At 43.5% G+C, this 16,708-nt stretch overlaps 1 protein-coding gene across 2 annotated transcripts in view; it reads right to left on the reverse strand.

The window, feature by feature from the left end:
• MYO7B (myosin VIIB) overlaps positions 1–16,708 on the reverse strand; it is a 1,466,311-nt gene that overhangs the window by 576,352 nt on the left and 873,251 nt on the right. For both annotated transcript variants that reach the window (XM_069213753.1, XM_069213751.1), the window contains 3 exons: positions 13,132–13,287; positions 10,181–10,273; positions 6,764–6,858 (listed from right to left, as the gene is read on the reverse strand). In XM_069213753.1, coding sequence (XP_069069854.1) covers positions 6,764–6,858; positions 10,181–10,273; positions 13,132–13,287 — 344 coding nt within the window. The remainder of the gene's footprint in view (positions 1–6,763; positions 6,859–10,180; positions 10,274–13,131; positions 13,288–16,708) is intronic.

A 16,708-nucleotide genomic window follows, 5' to 3' on the forward strand; every position in this document is an offset into this window, starting at 1 on the left:
CGCACGCTGTAGGACACACACTAGACCCCATTTTACCTCAAGCAACCGGATCACCTTCAAGAGTACCTCCACTCTGGACTGGACCGTCTCCCTGTCCCCAGGGCCCCCCACAGGAAATGGAATGGAATCACCAACGAGCAACTCATCACAGACCTCGCCAAATCACCCCCACCGACGACGCCAACATTGCAGCACGCATGTGCCAGCTGGTTCACCGCCGAAATCCAAGAATCCAAACGCACATGCAGGTGCATAGAGAAGAAATTGAGAAATAGCAAAACCATCGAAGACCTCGTCTCTTTCAGAGCCGCCATTGCCACCCATCACCAACGCATCAAGAACGCAAAAAAAGCTGCACTCCGTGAATGCATCAACACCTCCCTGCACAACACAAGAGAATTCTTCATGGTAATCAACAAGTTCACTAATCCTCCCTCTGAAGCCACCAAAACATCACCCCATTGCAAGACCTCTGCGACAAACTGGTCCCTTTCTGCCACTGCAAGATTAAAGACATCTATGACAACTTCCTCCTGCAGAACCCACCCAGCATCAGAACCTACGACCAACCCAGCCCCCAGAAACTACTCTCCCACACCTACAGGGCCCTGCACAACATCGGACCAACCTACCTGAACCATCATATCTATTTCCATAACCCTACCAGACACCTCTGTCCCACGCATCCAGAAAACCACCAAAAGAGGAAGATCTTTTGCATACCTTGCAGCCAAGATCTGGAACATCCTCCCCACGCACCTCAGACAAAGCCCATCTCTCACCATCTTCAGGAAGAACCTCAAAACATGGCTCTTCGAGTGAGGCCCAGACCCACCACCAGTGCCTTAAGACCCTCACGGGTGAGGAGCTGCGCTTTAGAAAAACCCTTTGATTGATTGGATGTAACTGAAGTGTGTGCATGTTCAGAGGAAAAATGGAAGATGGCTGGTAACGATCATGATGTATTCAATGTGATAAAGGAGTACATCAGAGATGGGTGGTCTTAAGAAAAGCATGTACAAATTGAGGTTCAACCTTTTGTCAAAGTTGTGAAGGAATAGTCTATTGAAAATGGGATAGCCCTAAGAGGAGATATGCTGGATCCTAGTGTAGTATGCCTAAGGATTTGGTGAACGCTGGTCATGAAGGTCATTGAGGGGATACTATGACCAAAAGAAGAATCAGAGCTGCTTTTAGGTGTCCAACAATGAACAAGGAAATTGAAAAAGTAATGAAAGAGTGTGTGGTATGTTGTACCTCTAAGAAAGGCCTCAAGGTGTCTTCACCTTTGCTGAATCCCAATGAGTGTCCAGTTGGGCCTTGGAACAAAGCTGGAATAGACATGATGGGCCAGACAATGTTTTAACCTATGCAATATCATTATGCATTTGTGCTTATGAATTATTATAGCAAATAGCGAGAGGTTTGGTTTGTCTTAGATCCTATGACATGAAACATTATTGAATTTTTAAGACATGTTTTTTCTAGAGAAGGCATTCCTGAATTCTTGATTTCAGGCAATGCAGTACAATGTGTGCAGTCTGATATAGAGACATCCTTATTAGATTCAGGCATAAAACATCTTGAAAGTTTTCCTTACTACCCACAGATTAATGGATTGGTTGATAAAATGAATAGGGTGGTAACAGATTGTGTGAAAAGGGCCAAGTACAATGGATGTGTGATTACAGATTCTGTTCATTCTATGATGTGGTTTTATCACACCACTCCTGACTCAGTCAGTAGCATTTCTCTGTTTGAATTATTGAGGGGAAGAAACCCCACTTGTATACTGTGTCCAGCGTGGATGTATAAATGGTTACGAAAAGCTTGTTAAAGTCAGGGAAAGAGCAACTGACTCTCATGGGAAATAGTGTGCAGAATATAATAGTAGGAAGCATGTCAAACACAGGACGTGTTATATAGGTGATTGGATGTGATGTTTGTGAGGAAAGGAGGTGCATGTTTTAGTGCTCCTATCATGATTGAGAGAGTCTTTGGAAATGTGGTTGAAAGTCCAAGGTGGAAAGTGGTGGAATGTGGAAACATTAGTGAAAGTGGACACAGGAAGTACTTTGAATCTTCTTTCTAGAGATGCACCCTCCACGGAGACTTGGGGTAGTACTTTGCACTCACAAGCTTTGCCCAGATAGTCACAGCAGCAGAGTGCCTCCTCACAGCAGCGGAGTGCATTGTCTTCTTCTGAACAGTGTCTTTGCAGATCATCATGTGCTAAATTTCAACTGCTGAAGTTGAGATGAATTTAATTCACCTACTTTTACCAATTGTAAATCTTTGGCCTTCAAAGCTGTTTTGTAAATGTAAAGTTGTCTTTCCAGTTTCCGGATTGGTCATTAACATCATCTACCACATTTGGAATGAATGAATGAATGAATTGGTACTAATACAGCACACAAATACCCAAGGGTGTCTTGGCATTATGAAGATCTAGACACAGCTATAACAGCATCCTAAAACGGATGATATTGAAAATTCAGGAAGGGGACAATGTGAAAACAAAAAGAAGGCAAACCCTACACTAATGAACCACTAAAGCAAGTTATTAAAAGGGATAAGTAAATAACCAGGTTTTTAAAAACTTGTAAAATTTCTGATGATTCAATAGATTTCTGAGGTAGAGAGGCATTTTGTTCCAAAGCTGACTTGCTGTGCGGACAAATCCACAACTACCATGTGACACGTAATTTATCTTACTAACTACTACCAGGTAGGATGTTGAGGGCCTTAAGGAGCATATTTATACTCTGTTTGCGCCGAATGTGCGTCAAACATTGTGACGCACATTCGGCGCAAATCGTGCACCATATTTAAACTTTGACGCCCGCAGATGTCAAAATTCCTCTGTGTGTGTCATTTTTTGGATGCTGGAAACTGCCTTGCGTTAATGACATGCAAGGTAGGAGTTCCTGCCCAAAAAATGACTCCAAGGCCTGTGTGCCTTATTTAGACTCCTGCGTCATTTTGACGCACAGGAGGGGGCGAGCCTTAAAAAACGGCACACACCCTGATGTGCGCTGTTTTTTAATGCCTGGGTGTGGGCAGGCGTTAAGGGACCTGTAGGCTCACTTCCATGGTCTCTGACCATGGAAGGAGTCCAGAGGTGCCCTTCCCTGCCCCAAGGGACACCTCCTGCCACCCTCGCCCACCCTGGAGGACACCCATGGATGGGGGGACCCATCCCAGGTAAGTACAGGTAAGGTGAGGTAAGTATATGTTTTTAATATTTTTAAAGTGGAATAGGGGGTCCCCTGGGCATGGCCATTGTGCAGGGGGGCATGACTCTTGTCTTTGCTAAGACATGAGTCATTTCAATGGGGGTTGTGCGTCAAAAAGTGGCGCAAGTCTGGTTTGAGGCATGATTTTTGCCTCAAACCTGACTTGCACCATTTTTTGACGCACAACCCCCATTTTGCCCTACGCCGGGGCTGCCTGGTTTGCGTCATTTCTTTTTACTCTGACCAGTCTGCAGCACCAGCTAATGTAATTCCTTAAATAAGGCGCCCACATGGCGCGTAGGAATGGCGTTAGCCGGAGGTAAACGTTTTGATGCAAACCAACGCCAGCACTGGTTTGCGTCAAAAAGTATAAATATGGGCCAAAGTGTCAAGCTGGGTTGTACCATGTGATTTTTTTCCTAAGTAACCTGGCTTAGCACAATGTAGAGCTTTGTGAACCAGGCACAGTGCTTCGAAAGCCACCCGCTTTTTTATTGGGAGACAGTGGAGGTCTACGCGAGCATTTGCCACTGACAAAGACTTTGGCACCTTCTTAATAAGACATACAGCAGCATTTTGCAGAATCTGAAGTTTTTTCAATACTGTTTGTCTTGCTCCTAAACATAGAGCACTACAGTAATCAATCTTAACCATATCCCCAGCCAAAATTACAGATTTTTGGTGCTCGAAGGGAATATAAGGAAGCACTTTCTTTATAGTCTTGAGTCGAAAGAAACAGGAGGATGAAAGCTTATTAACCTGCCCCTTGTAAGATAACTCAATGCCAAAGAGGATCCCAAGGTTCCTTACTTTGGGAGCTGGGGTTGGAGGTGATCCCAAATCAGAGGGACATCAAGAGTGGTCCAGAAAGTGTGATCTTTGCCAAAAATAAGCACTTCATTTTATCAGAATTGAGTTTTCAAGAGTTTGATGTCATCCAGGCGGCTATCGCATTCATGCAGGATTTGCACCTCTCAGCCACCTATCCAGCATTACCTGGGAAGGAGACTACAGTCTGCATGCTGTTGGCGTAAACTGCTGAAGCAAAACCATTTGGGCAGAGGGGCAACGTAAATATTAGAGAGGGCTGGACCGAGCGACGACTCCTGGGGAACCCCACAGGGTATGGAGGAAGACCTTTTTTAGGTTTGTACTCTTTTCAGTGAAATTCAGGTTTCTATTCCTTCTATCTACTGTATTAGGTTTCACATTGTTTTATATGTTGTATGTTCTTTTCATAGTTATTTGAGAAAATTGGGTAAAGTTATAATATGCCGTGAACTGGTAATTCCCTGTCAACATTCCACTGATGTCACACAGTGGAAGAATGCTGACATTGGCATTCCATGGCGGCAGCTGAGAAAAGCCCGGAAAGCGCAGGACAAGCAGTGATTGTAGCTTGTCATTTTTTTAATAAACTTGCTGTTTTACTTACTGGAATCTTCTCTAGTTACTACAGAGCGCAAATGTGAAGAGCCCCTCATCTTACCTGGTGACCTCTGGTAAGTCTGAAGAAATTTGGCGTTTGCCTGTGGAATAGTCTTGGTCATAGCTGGACTGTCTGTATGGCAGTATTTGCAACCTTGTCTGCCATTAGGATTTTAGGCCCAAATTTAGACCTATGAATATTTTGGAAAAAAAGGACATGGAAGGGGGACTTCTGTATCGTAGAACTCCTAGCAAGAGTGCTATATCAGTGTCTGAATTTATACAGTGCAGCACACTGTTCATGTTTGCCAAAAAGTGTGTGTCTGTCAAGGAGCATGTCAGGATTCTTCCCATGAGCCTCCAGACAGAACAAAGTGGACGTGAGTGAGCCTGGCCTTCTGAGCACTGTAGTTGAAGCAAGCTGCCTAAGTCATACAAAACACACTGCTGCTCCACAAAAGATGTTGGGAGATCCACCTTCTTAGCCATTCTTTCTAACAGCGCATGGAACTGGAATATGTAATTTGGTGAAGAGTCTGGATAAGGGGGTGTTTACCTCTCACTTTTGGGAGGAGGAAGTCTCTCCATTCTTCCTCATCCTGTTGATCACCATTATCTTCCTGCTCTTGATTTACAAACTCACCTTCGGGCTCATTTGGGTATGTGCTTTCATCACTGTCAGGCAAGTTGTTGTCACCCATATTTATTGGTGTCTGAGAGGCTGGATGTGATGCCAGATGTGACACTGGTAAGTTTTGAGAAGATGGCATCTGATGTATGGATAGCTTGGCTGAGGTAGAACCAGAAGGTGCTGCTCAGGTGGCCATGACAGTGGTACTGTGAAGAATAATAATGTTGCACATGTGGGAGTGACCTTTGAAAGGACTCCATCACGTGCTCCATGGTGTTCATGAATATGACTGGAATCTGCATTACCCAGGTTATTTGTAACAATGCTTGAGCTTCTAGCGAAATACATAATCCACTCTGCAACCTTTATTAGGTGGACTCTGAATAGATTACTCATCTTATCCTTGCACAGGCTTCCTTGTTTTTGCTAACTTTGTGAACGTCCTTAAAGGAACACTTTGAACAGAATTAAACACAGAAGAGGGGGCATCACCTTTAGAGGGGGACATTTTCTTCTTCCCAAAAAGATATAAGGTCAGCAGCCTTTGTCTGTCCTTTAGAGCTCTTAAAGGGAATTTCTTCCAGATGACACTGCAAGGTTTGAGGGTAGTATAAAGACTATAAATGCACTGACTGTGAATCATCAATACAATTTTTTGTGTGTCCACAATCTGAGCAGGAATTGCTTTCCCTACCATAATGGTAGTGGGTGAAGTCCTTCAGAGGACGCTGGTGTATTAAACTTTAGAAACAACAGATAGTTGTTTGGAGTTAAAGCTAAGGATTGTTGAATTGCAGAGAAGACAAAGTTTAAGTAAAAATGAAATAAAAGTAAGACTTGGCATAGTAAATAGAAGAGCTCTTACAGTGACTTCTCAAAGGTTGTAGAGTCTAAATCTGCTAAGGTGGCTTCCAGAGGGAGTGGAGGGCTTAGAAGTTACACCTCACTGGCTGAAGTTTGGATTGTTTCAACTAAGATGGATGTAAAAATACTGTTGTTTGACCTGTGGCTATTGTGATTTTAAATGTACTGGAGATTCCCAACCTGAAAAAGGGGAATAATTCTAGCATGGGGATTTATGAAAGATCCATTGCTGGAAAGGTATAAAGTCACAATGAATCTGGGGCTATTTAATCAAATACAATTCTGTGGCAAAAGCAGTTTTGGAAATGTCTGCAATGGTCTACAGACCTGCACTGAAAGTCTGAGAGGAGGAGTAAGCTGGCATTTAGCTGTGCAAATCTTTAATAACCAACAACTTTTTGTGAATCATGGAAATCTTGTGGACAATGAAGAGATTTTTATTAACCCTTGCACACATTTCTAACTACCCAGAATGAGGTTAATTCCCAACTTCACACCTCAAGTTGTGCACTTCTAGATTTTGTAGGAATTATACTCACAAGTGTTTCTACTTTACATTATTTACTTTTAATATTAGCTAAAATCAAATTCACAAATAATTCACCTGTCCTTGAAACCACGTATCACCCTCTGCAGGAGGATGGCCATTGAGGTGATAACTTCCTCACGCGTGACCTCCAGTTTTGTATCATGCATATCCTTAAAGAAGAGATTAAAAGATTACACATATAAAATCAACTCCTTGTTCACACATTTCAGCTCTTCCTTCCAAACACTGCACAGTCCTGAAAAAGAAAGAGGTCAAACTGAGCTCTTAACATACAAATCATACCTCTTACAAAATACCTGACACTTCAAATTTGAAATTTTTTTAACACACTCAAATCTCACAATTCCAAACACCCTCTTTGTACATCGACTTGTCAACATCAGTCATCACAGAGCACTCTAAGTGGGCTAGGGCCTGCCATGGTTGAGCCCTCACAAAGTGAAAAACAGACAATGAACCAGGTTCCATCAGGCCTTCTATTTCTGTCCTTTGTCGACTGAAGACAAATATCCTGTACCTGACTGTCACATGACAGAGCTGCAAGGTAACCTCACTGGAGTGATATGATATGGTATGAAGCAATATAGTGGATACTTTCAGTTACCACTGGTGCTTCAATGCTATTTAATTCCAACCAAATAACTACATTCTTGTTGCATACTTTTACATTTACTGAAGATTATCAATTATAGGAACTGCAAACTAAATATATTGTTGCCTGCTGATTTTGGCTATTTATTAATTTGTCAAGTCGCTAATCTTTTTTCACGAGTATTAGGTTATGCCCTGAGTTACATAGGCTATCCTTATTGTAAAGATTTTTGGATAGACTTATTAGGACACACCCTACTACTTTATTATTCCACTTATAACTGTGCATATCTAACAGCTTTCAAACTGAGGATTCTAAGCACCCCTGCTCACCAAATACCAAATACCTAAAACATAACATTCATAGAAACTCATACACAATCAATCTCCTTTTTCCCTGAAAATCTACATATTTGTTACTCATCTCTCCCAGAAACTTTTGATGCACAAATTTGCCAGTCACTGGGACTGTCACCTCAAAACTGCCAGTGACGGACAACTTAAACTTCAACAGTTAGTTTGTTGATAAAACTCCTGAAATCTCACTCTTTACTCACACAGATATTATTAAATCCTAATTCTACCCCTTCATCTTTAAAGGACGTCCAGTGTCCCAAATCAACAAGTAGAAACCTCTTATGGCTGAACCTTCCTAATAGTTCTAACTGAATAGTATTTTGCCAGAGGGCACGCCATTCTTGTCTAATTATTTCCTAACTCAAAAACCTGGGAGCACTTCAGCTATTTATACATTACTACCAGTCAATGTAAGCATCAAAGGTGCAGAGATGCAGGACACCCAGAGTATGAGGCCCACTTACACTATTATTGCTGTCTTATTCTGCAGTTGTGACGGAAACCCATTTTTATTGCTTGCATTACCAAAAGTATAACTTGACAGTGCACACATGCAACCCGGGGACCTGCAATTGACTTGCTTAGTTTTAAAAATTCCCATTCAAAGATGACTATCGCGGATGAGCACACATCTGCAGTAGCCGTCTTTGAATGGGGTTAAATTAAATAAACCAAAATAAATTCAAGGATAACCACCCAAGATGTGCATAGCTACAGAGGCAATCTATGAACAGCATTTATAATCTGTTAAAACCTACTCCAATATGCCCCCTAAGGATACACAAACACAGTGGCTATATAAGTTAAAAAGATTATGGGCAAAGACAATAGGCTTTACTGCCAGGACTTGTTGGCTTTACCAATGCATGTTATTGCCTTTGCTTCATAATCTACGCCTTCTGTTTTTCTGTTTTACGCCATTGCCCATTACGCGCTGTTTATTTTCACAACGAGCTCCACTGATTCTTTGCAAATTGGTATAAAGACATTCATAAATAAACTGTAGAACTTTTACCTTTGTCTCTTCAAGCAATGGTCACCTACACATGCTTCCAATGGTAACCAAGAATTTACACACATATTTCTGAAACTGGAACTATGCATCACAGGAGAGACATTCAAAGATGGTGCTGCATTCCAGTGAGGTTGTAGGGTTATTTTACCAAAGCGCTGTACAGGGAGGTAAAATCTAGCAGTTCAAAATATTCAATTCCGTGACTGAACAGATGGTAGAATGATGAGGAAGGGAATTAGGGAAAATATCTAAGCGAGCACTCATTACGGAGTGAGTGAAAATATATAAGTGATATAGAGAGAGAAAAGTGAGCATTCCAGAGTTTAGAGAGGTAAGAGGAAAGTGGATGATGAGAGAGAGAAATAGTAGAAAAAAGACCACTTATGTGGAAAACGGACATATTGGCAGCGGACAGCAAGAACAGAGATGGCATTTAGAAAAGGTTGGGGTTGACCAGCTTGAAAATGTGGCACATCTCAAAGCTGAACAAGGAGTGGTGAGAAGAGAAAGCACCGACAGGAAGATCAACAAGAAGAGAGAAGCAGTTATCAAGACTGAATATTTCGAAAGGACATGCAGACATATCACCAAAAATAGAGCAACAGTAATGAAGGTGGACAAATACAAAAGGGATGCAACAGCTTGAATGGTAGGAAAGGAAACATTTTTACATCTATATTAAACAGCCTAAATCTACGAATATTTACAGTTTTGCTAATGTGAGTGCACAAAGATAATAGATGCAAAGATCAGCGCAGGAAGTGAAAAGGACAGAAAAGGAAGGAAAAGGAATAGTACAAGGAAAGTCAACATGATAAAAAAGAGCTTAAAGGACACACAGTGCAGGTTAGTTGAAGTAAAGATGAGGAACCTAAGCTGTCATCCAAACTTCATAGGATGCCATAAAGGCAGGATGCAATAGACCAGTGAAGGAGTGACATTTAGATGAGGAAGATCAAAAAGATATCAGGTCAGTGTTAAAGTGGCAAGAATGATTGAAGCTGAACATAAATTGAGGTCATGAATGCACTCAGAGTAGGAGATCTGAGGAAACAACAAAGCATCACAACGCAGAAAGAAAAAGGATTCCACTTATCATGTCAGTCTACGGGCAAAGGTAAGAGCTGACAGCCCAAGTAAGGAAGGAGTAGAGAAGATAATGGAAAGCTCAATTGTATCAAACTCTGCCGGCAGATTGAGTAAATTAAGAAATGAGGAATGCTTAATTTAATTTCCTAGTGATGCACCCTCTACATTCTTCATTTTGCTGTGTTTGTCAAACAACACTTCTTTCTCTGGCTCAGACATCACAAAGTTCCTGACTTACATAGTTCACTTGCACACTCACCAGCATGCAATATCTCAATTTCACCTCTTACTGTGATGATTGAAATACCAGATTATATGTTCACCAGATAGTTCCCATAAACATGGCAATCTTCAGCTGCCCTATTCTCTCCTTTTCTGTTTAGAACCTAACAAGAAAAAGTCCTTTTTTTACGACATACCTTTAAGAAAATTTTAGTTCTTCCTATTTTCCAGTCTTCATCCTTTCCAAGCACTTTATCAGCAATGCTGATGCAGCACTGACGTGGGTTGCCCTATGGAAGTAGGATACATCATTACAGCAAATTAAAAGCAAAACGGCACCTGCAACCTGCTGCTCTATGAATAACCACTGAACTTCATACTGATAATGAGTCTGAATTTGTTCACCCAGGATAATCCAAATGCTTAAACACTCCTACTACTAAAGGCATCGTTCTGCTGAAATCCCTGCCCATTCTATATTAGAATAGCTCAGCTCTGAGACACCAAGGGAGTGCAAAATATGTTTGAATAATGAGAAGTCTATGAGCTGGGAGTACAGAGTGCAGTGACTGGTAATGTGTGTGCCCTGGGAGATTCACTGTACAGGAACCTTGACTGCCTGAGATATGGAGAGGCTCAGGGACTTGGATGGAGAGAATGAAAGTGGTTGAGCGCAAAGGGACTTTGGGATCCAGTGTGCATAGATAGAGGATGCCTCAGCTGCTAGAGGTCCTAGGACTGGTGGTTCAAAGATCGAAAGTATCTGAGCACTGAATGCCCTGCCACAGAGAATAAAAGTTCTTAAATTCTGACAGGCTTTAGGACTTAAAGTGCTAGCAATGAAACAACATGACCTCCAGAAGTGACTGAGATAAAGACTCCAAAGAAGTGACATGTCTACTCACAGAGAGGTCAGTGAAAAGAATGATAACAGAAGTTTCTAAGCTGTAAGCAACCTTGAGATTGAGAGTGTAGACACTGGAAACACATAGAGGGTCATTCTGACCCTGGCGGCCGGTGGCCGCCAGGGCCACCGACCACGGGAGCACCGCCGACAGGCTGGCGGTGCTCCAATGAGCATTCTGACCGCGGCGGTTCAGCCGCGGTCAGAAGCGGAAAGTCAGCGGTCTCCCGCTGACTTTCCGCTGCTCATTGGAATCCTCCATGGCTGCGGAGCGCGCTCCGCAGCCATGAGGATTCTGACCCCCCCTACCGCCATCCAGTTCATGGCGGGAAAGCCGCCATGAACAGGATGGCGGTAGGGGGGGTCGCGGGGCCCCTGGGGGCCCCTGCCGTGCCCATGCCAATGGCATGGGCACGGCAGGGGCCCCCGTAAGAGGGCCCCAAAATGTATTTCACTGTCTGCCTTGCAGACAGTGAAATACGCGACGGGTGCAGTAGCACCCGTCGCACCTTCCCACTCCGCCGGCTCGATTACGAGCCGGCATCCTCGTGGGAAGGTCGTTTTCCCCTGGGCTGGCGGGCGGTTTAACTGGAACCGCCCGCCAGCCCAGGGGAAAACTCGTAATACCCGCCGCGGTCTTTTGACCGCGGCGCGGTAATTTGGAGGGCGGGATCCTGGCGGGCGGCCTCCGCCGCCCGCCAGGGTCATAATGAGGCCCATAGGCTCTAAAATATTCTGGGATTGCCTCTGAGTGAAGAGCTGGACTAAATTGAACCCTGAATGTTAGATATTTTAAGCAGTAGAACGTAAAGATCCAGCCTAAATGGGAATTGCAACCTGTATGGAGTTTTGGTGGAGGGGGTTCAAGTGTCTAAGCTCTGAGAGGTTTTGAGATTGGGGCTCTTATTACGAGTTGCACAGCATTGGTAGGGTGAAATCTCTACTGCCATAAATTTCTTGTACCATGCAGTAATGGGGACTAACTGTATGGACATGGTTTTACCGGCAATAAACAGAAGTAGTAGAGGCTTCTGTGTGGGTTGGGGGTGGAGGAAGAGGGGTGAGGAGGGTAGTGAAAGGAGTGTCCTGGTATAGCACAGCATTCTAAGCTCTTGTCTTGCCAGAGAAATAGGTCTGGTGGGGTAGGGTGTGTGTGTGTGTGTATGCGGGAGGAGGGGCGGAGGAGGAGGTGAGGAGGCCTGGCTTATGTTGCAGCTGAAGCTTAAAGTGATTCGACAGCCCGTTTTTACAACCCTTTTTTATAGCCAGTAAAATGAGACCTGATGTTGTAGCAGCGGGGAAAACTGTGTGTGAAAACACTATGGGGCCACATGTACGAACTTCAGGTTCTGCGACTCGCAAATTGTGAGTCATAGCAACTCGCAAATTGCAAGCCATAGTGACTTGCAATTTGCGAGTCGCAAAACCTGATGCACAACAGTGTCAATGACAATGTTTGCGATTCCCAATGGGGCCACATATGACCTACCTCATGAATATTCATGAGGTAGGTCGCAATTCGCAACCCCATTGGGAATGGCCACCCTCACAGGGATGGTGGCCTGCTGGAGACAGCAGACCACCATGTCTGTGACTGCTTTTAAATAAAAGAGTTCTTTTTTTTTAATGCAGCCCGTTTTCCTTAAAGGAAAACGAGATGCATTTCAAAAACAAAAAATGAAAAGTTTTATTTTTATTTTTCCAGAGCAGGTCTGAAAAAATGTTTTTGCTGCCATTCACAAAAGGGAAGGGGTCCTTTGGGGACCCCTTCCAGTTTGTGAATGGGTTAGCACCAGTTTCAAACTGGTGCTAACTGCAACTGTTTTGTGACCGCATTCTCGGTCACAAAACAATCATATATGGGACTGCGACTTGCAATTAGGAAGGGAACACCCATTCCTAATTTCGACTCGCAAACCCTTTTTGCAATTCGGTAAATAGATTACCAAATCGCAAAGATGGGTCTGTACATTTCAAATAGCATTTTCCACGTCGCAAACGGCCCAATTCTCCGTTTGCGATGTGGAAAATGCTTCATACATCTGGCCCCATGTTATTTGTGATCGGGCAGAGCGGAATAGGAATAAAGAAATTCTGCTGCCATCCATACTGTCAGTGTTCAGAGGTTAGAAGTGTTGTCTGTCTGTTGCCTTGAGACTTCTAGTAATTAAGATTGATTCCTGGCTAATCCTTCCTTAATCACAAAGCCAGTAAAAATATTAGCCCTCTTATGATACCACATACCTTGTCTCGTATAGCTTCTCGTGGCAAAAGCACTTGGTAGCGCTGAAAGAATTCCAAAAATGTGTGACGGATAGGGTAGCCAGATTTCCTAATGCGGATCGTCTCCATCATCCCCGAATACCGCAACTGTTGAATGCACAAGTCTCGATCGAAGAGCTGGGGATGGAAATAATTAATAATCCGCAGTGGTACCAGAGCATGAGAACAGGAATCCTCAACCTAACACTGTTGTGTGACACCCCTCCAGTGTCACCTTGACATTAAGCAGGCTGCTTCCACAAGGCATAAGAAGGTCAATCATTTCACACAACAGGGAGGGAGGACATTTAGGGGAGTAGTAAAGTGATGCACTGCATCTGCTCCTTCCCGCTTTCCAGTGTGCACTCCTCATTGACCCATCTGCATCCACTTGTATCACTATTATGTCCCTCCCACCATGTTCTGTGCACTCTTTAGTACTTTGCCAGCCACTCATTTCCAGTGGCTTTTCAAAATTGCTGCCAGCAATGACCTTTTTGTTTGTTTTATAGAGCAAAAGTTTGGCTACATTGAAGGCTCCATTGTCTATCTTCTTTTTGTTTCTATGTCAAAATATGGTCTGATGTCAAGTAAACCTTTGTTTTGTTTATCGTTTTATTCTATGTCATAGAAACTAAACAAGTATTATAATGAAGGGTCTTCTACCATCCTGAATTTTGTTTGAAATAGATAACAAAAACAGTACTGTATAAAATGAAAGAGGCCTTCAGTTCATCCAGCCTTTCGTTTCTCCTCTTGTTTCAAGGTGCTGATGCTGAAGTGTTAGCACATTAAGCAGACATGTATTAGCCTGGACAATGTTTCTTTGCTTACACTCAGTCTGACTATCAAGACACTGCATTTCAAAGGGGGGGCCAGAGTCTCGAGATTTTAACATTTTGATTGATAATTTTTCTGAGAATCGCTGGAGGAATGTCTAGAGCCACAAAAGATTCCTGGTGACACTGGGTTCGAAAGCTGTCTAACGAAGGTGTGATGCCCTCAGTGTTCGGTCATGGAGTCGAGATGTGTAGCAATTATCCTTAGGGTCTGACTGGACATTTTCACTGCTCCGGTGTGCTCAGATGGGTGAATTTACACTCTTCTCCTTAGCCCCATGTTTTTTTTTTTATTGTAAATATTTTTGGTTTAATAGCAGAAGTAACACAAGCAACCAACAGTGCTGCATGTCATGACATTCCTAATACGCACACATGTTGGTTACGCAATCAATATGGGGATCCAAATACTTATGCACAATGTCTGTTCGTAAATCGCCCCTGTTCCTGAAGAATGAGTTGCGGGATGTAGGTGCATATTCCCCGCATTTGGTTGCAAGGTCTTCAACTGGTAGGGTGAGGTAGAACTGCGGAAAGAGGGCAGAACTGGAGAAGGCAGCGGCAGGCGGTTCATTCAGGGAAGGGCTTCTGAATGTAGGTGGATAAGCAATCCGAGCGGGGGTGTCTTTAGCAGTTGGAAATATGATTCCTGAGTCACATGCGCTCACTGGGCAAGGGGCATCGTGGGAGTCCCCCGTGCCCATCATGAGGAGGCACAGGGTCAGGTAGGTGAGGCCGGGGAATAAGCCAGGATGCCTCAATGCTGGAGAGATCCAGGTATTATGTAAGGTGATGGCCAGCGCGGTACATGGGGGGAGATCATCGTTACCCATGTGCCCAATGGGGTGAAATAGGTTGCTTGCGCAGTGGTGATAGAGGTCCTCCTCCTTGGCCCTCCCCCATTTTTGCACCGCTCCGTGAGAAACCGCCCATGGGGTGCTATCGCAGTCCTACCTGCCTCCATGTTATGTACAGAAACAAGGATTGAGACTTGGCTAAGTAAGTTAACAGAACCAGCAGCCAAGATGTTTCTCTTGGACAATCAGACTGCAGAGGCTCAAGAGCCTGTCTCTATGAATTTCAAACCCCACAGCTGAGGAACAGATTTTGTTTGTATCCTAGCAGATGCAGTGGTGGATGGTAATTTTAGGAAGGAGGGGGGATGGGACACACATGCAAACATATATATACACACTTACACTCATTCATTCACACACACATATTAATTCACAACACACATTACCAAATATTCAAACATACACGCATGCATGCACCAAACATTATTTTAAAAAAAAAAACACAGTTACCTGGAGCTCAGTCTTGGAGGTCCCAGGAGGGTTGGGAATGCTGCCTTCCCTCAATGGCTGACCCTAGGTCAGCCACTGAGGGAAGGCAGCAGTCCCAACCTCTTCACAGAGTGGGATGGTGTCAGTGAGACTGCTGACCCCAACCCACTCTGTGACAAGGTGTCACTGATTGACACTCGGCCCTGACCTCTTCAGGGCTTAAAACTGAAGCGTCCAGGTAGGAGTCAATTGGAGATACTATCCCTCGTCACTGAGAGGGAGGGTCCTGAGGACCTTTTCAGAGCTGAGGAGGTCACGCCCACAGGAGCTGTGACCTCTTTAGCCCAGCAAAGTTCAGCTTAGGCAGCCAGGAGCCCCACGAATAGCACATGTCTAGCTCCTGGCTGCCTGTCCTGAAAATGAGGAGTGTCTGTCAGGCTACCCTTTGCTCAGCCTGACAGACGCTCTCCTTGAGGGGCAAAAGGCAATGGGGACTGGTCCCTCAGCCTCAAAGAACGAGCAGCAGATGAGCTTTTATTTTTAACCAAATTTTAGTACTCTGACTGATTTCAGAATCAAACTGTCTATTTTGTTTTTTCGGTATGTCAAATCTTCTATTGGAAATTCTGCTATACAGATTTACACCGTAAAACATAATACATCATACTGAGAGTTATATTTATTGCTTCATTGATGTCCCTGGCCTCCTAGTAGTATTACAGATGTAGTCCTGACCTCACAGTAATTGTTGTAGATTTAACCCAGGACCTTTACCAAGATATGGTTCTTACCAGAAGAGTGTTATAGTTGCACGCATATTCCTCACACATGACCTGTTGTGCTGGTTTACTTCTGCCATTGTTTCAAGTACAAAAGCTTTACATGTCTACACCTTACAAACTCAGAGGAGTCATACCTATGAACTATGACCTGTACAGTATCTCAAACCTTTTACTTACCAGTTATGAGCATGATTCAGATCTACCACTAAAATTGTACCACAAAAGTGTTAGAGGTCTGAGCCTGATGTTAACAGAGATATATTATATGATCTATTCCAACTGTCGTACAAATGTTACAGACTCAGTCAGAGGTGTGTTAGAAATAAAAATCTCATATATTACTAGAGTACTGTTACAAATCTACTCTCATTATCTCTATGTTGATATATTGATAAACATATTATAAATGCATTCCCTATTTTTGTAAGTGTTACAGAACTACTTTTGACATGTTACCTAGATTTACAGACTAAATCAGCTTTAGGGACTGATTTAGAGTTTAGCGGACACTGTGCTCCGTCACAACGATGATGAGCTCCCTCTCCATCAAACTCAAGGTATCCCCACCTGATTTGTAGATGGGCAGACCTTAAGTATGTTAGTGACAGGACCTACTCCTGTCTCAGTCACTGACATATCTCTCTGATAGCTG

This window comes from Pleurodeles waltl, chromosome 11, assembly GCF_031143425.1.
Source record: "Pleurodeles waltl isolate 20211129_DDA chromosome 11, aPleWal1.hap1.20221129, whole genome shotgun sequence".
In the NCBI taxonomy this organism is placed as follows: Eukaryota; Metazoa; Chordata; class Amphibia; order Caudata; family Salamandridae; genus Pleurodeles; species Pleurodeles waltl.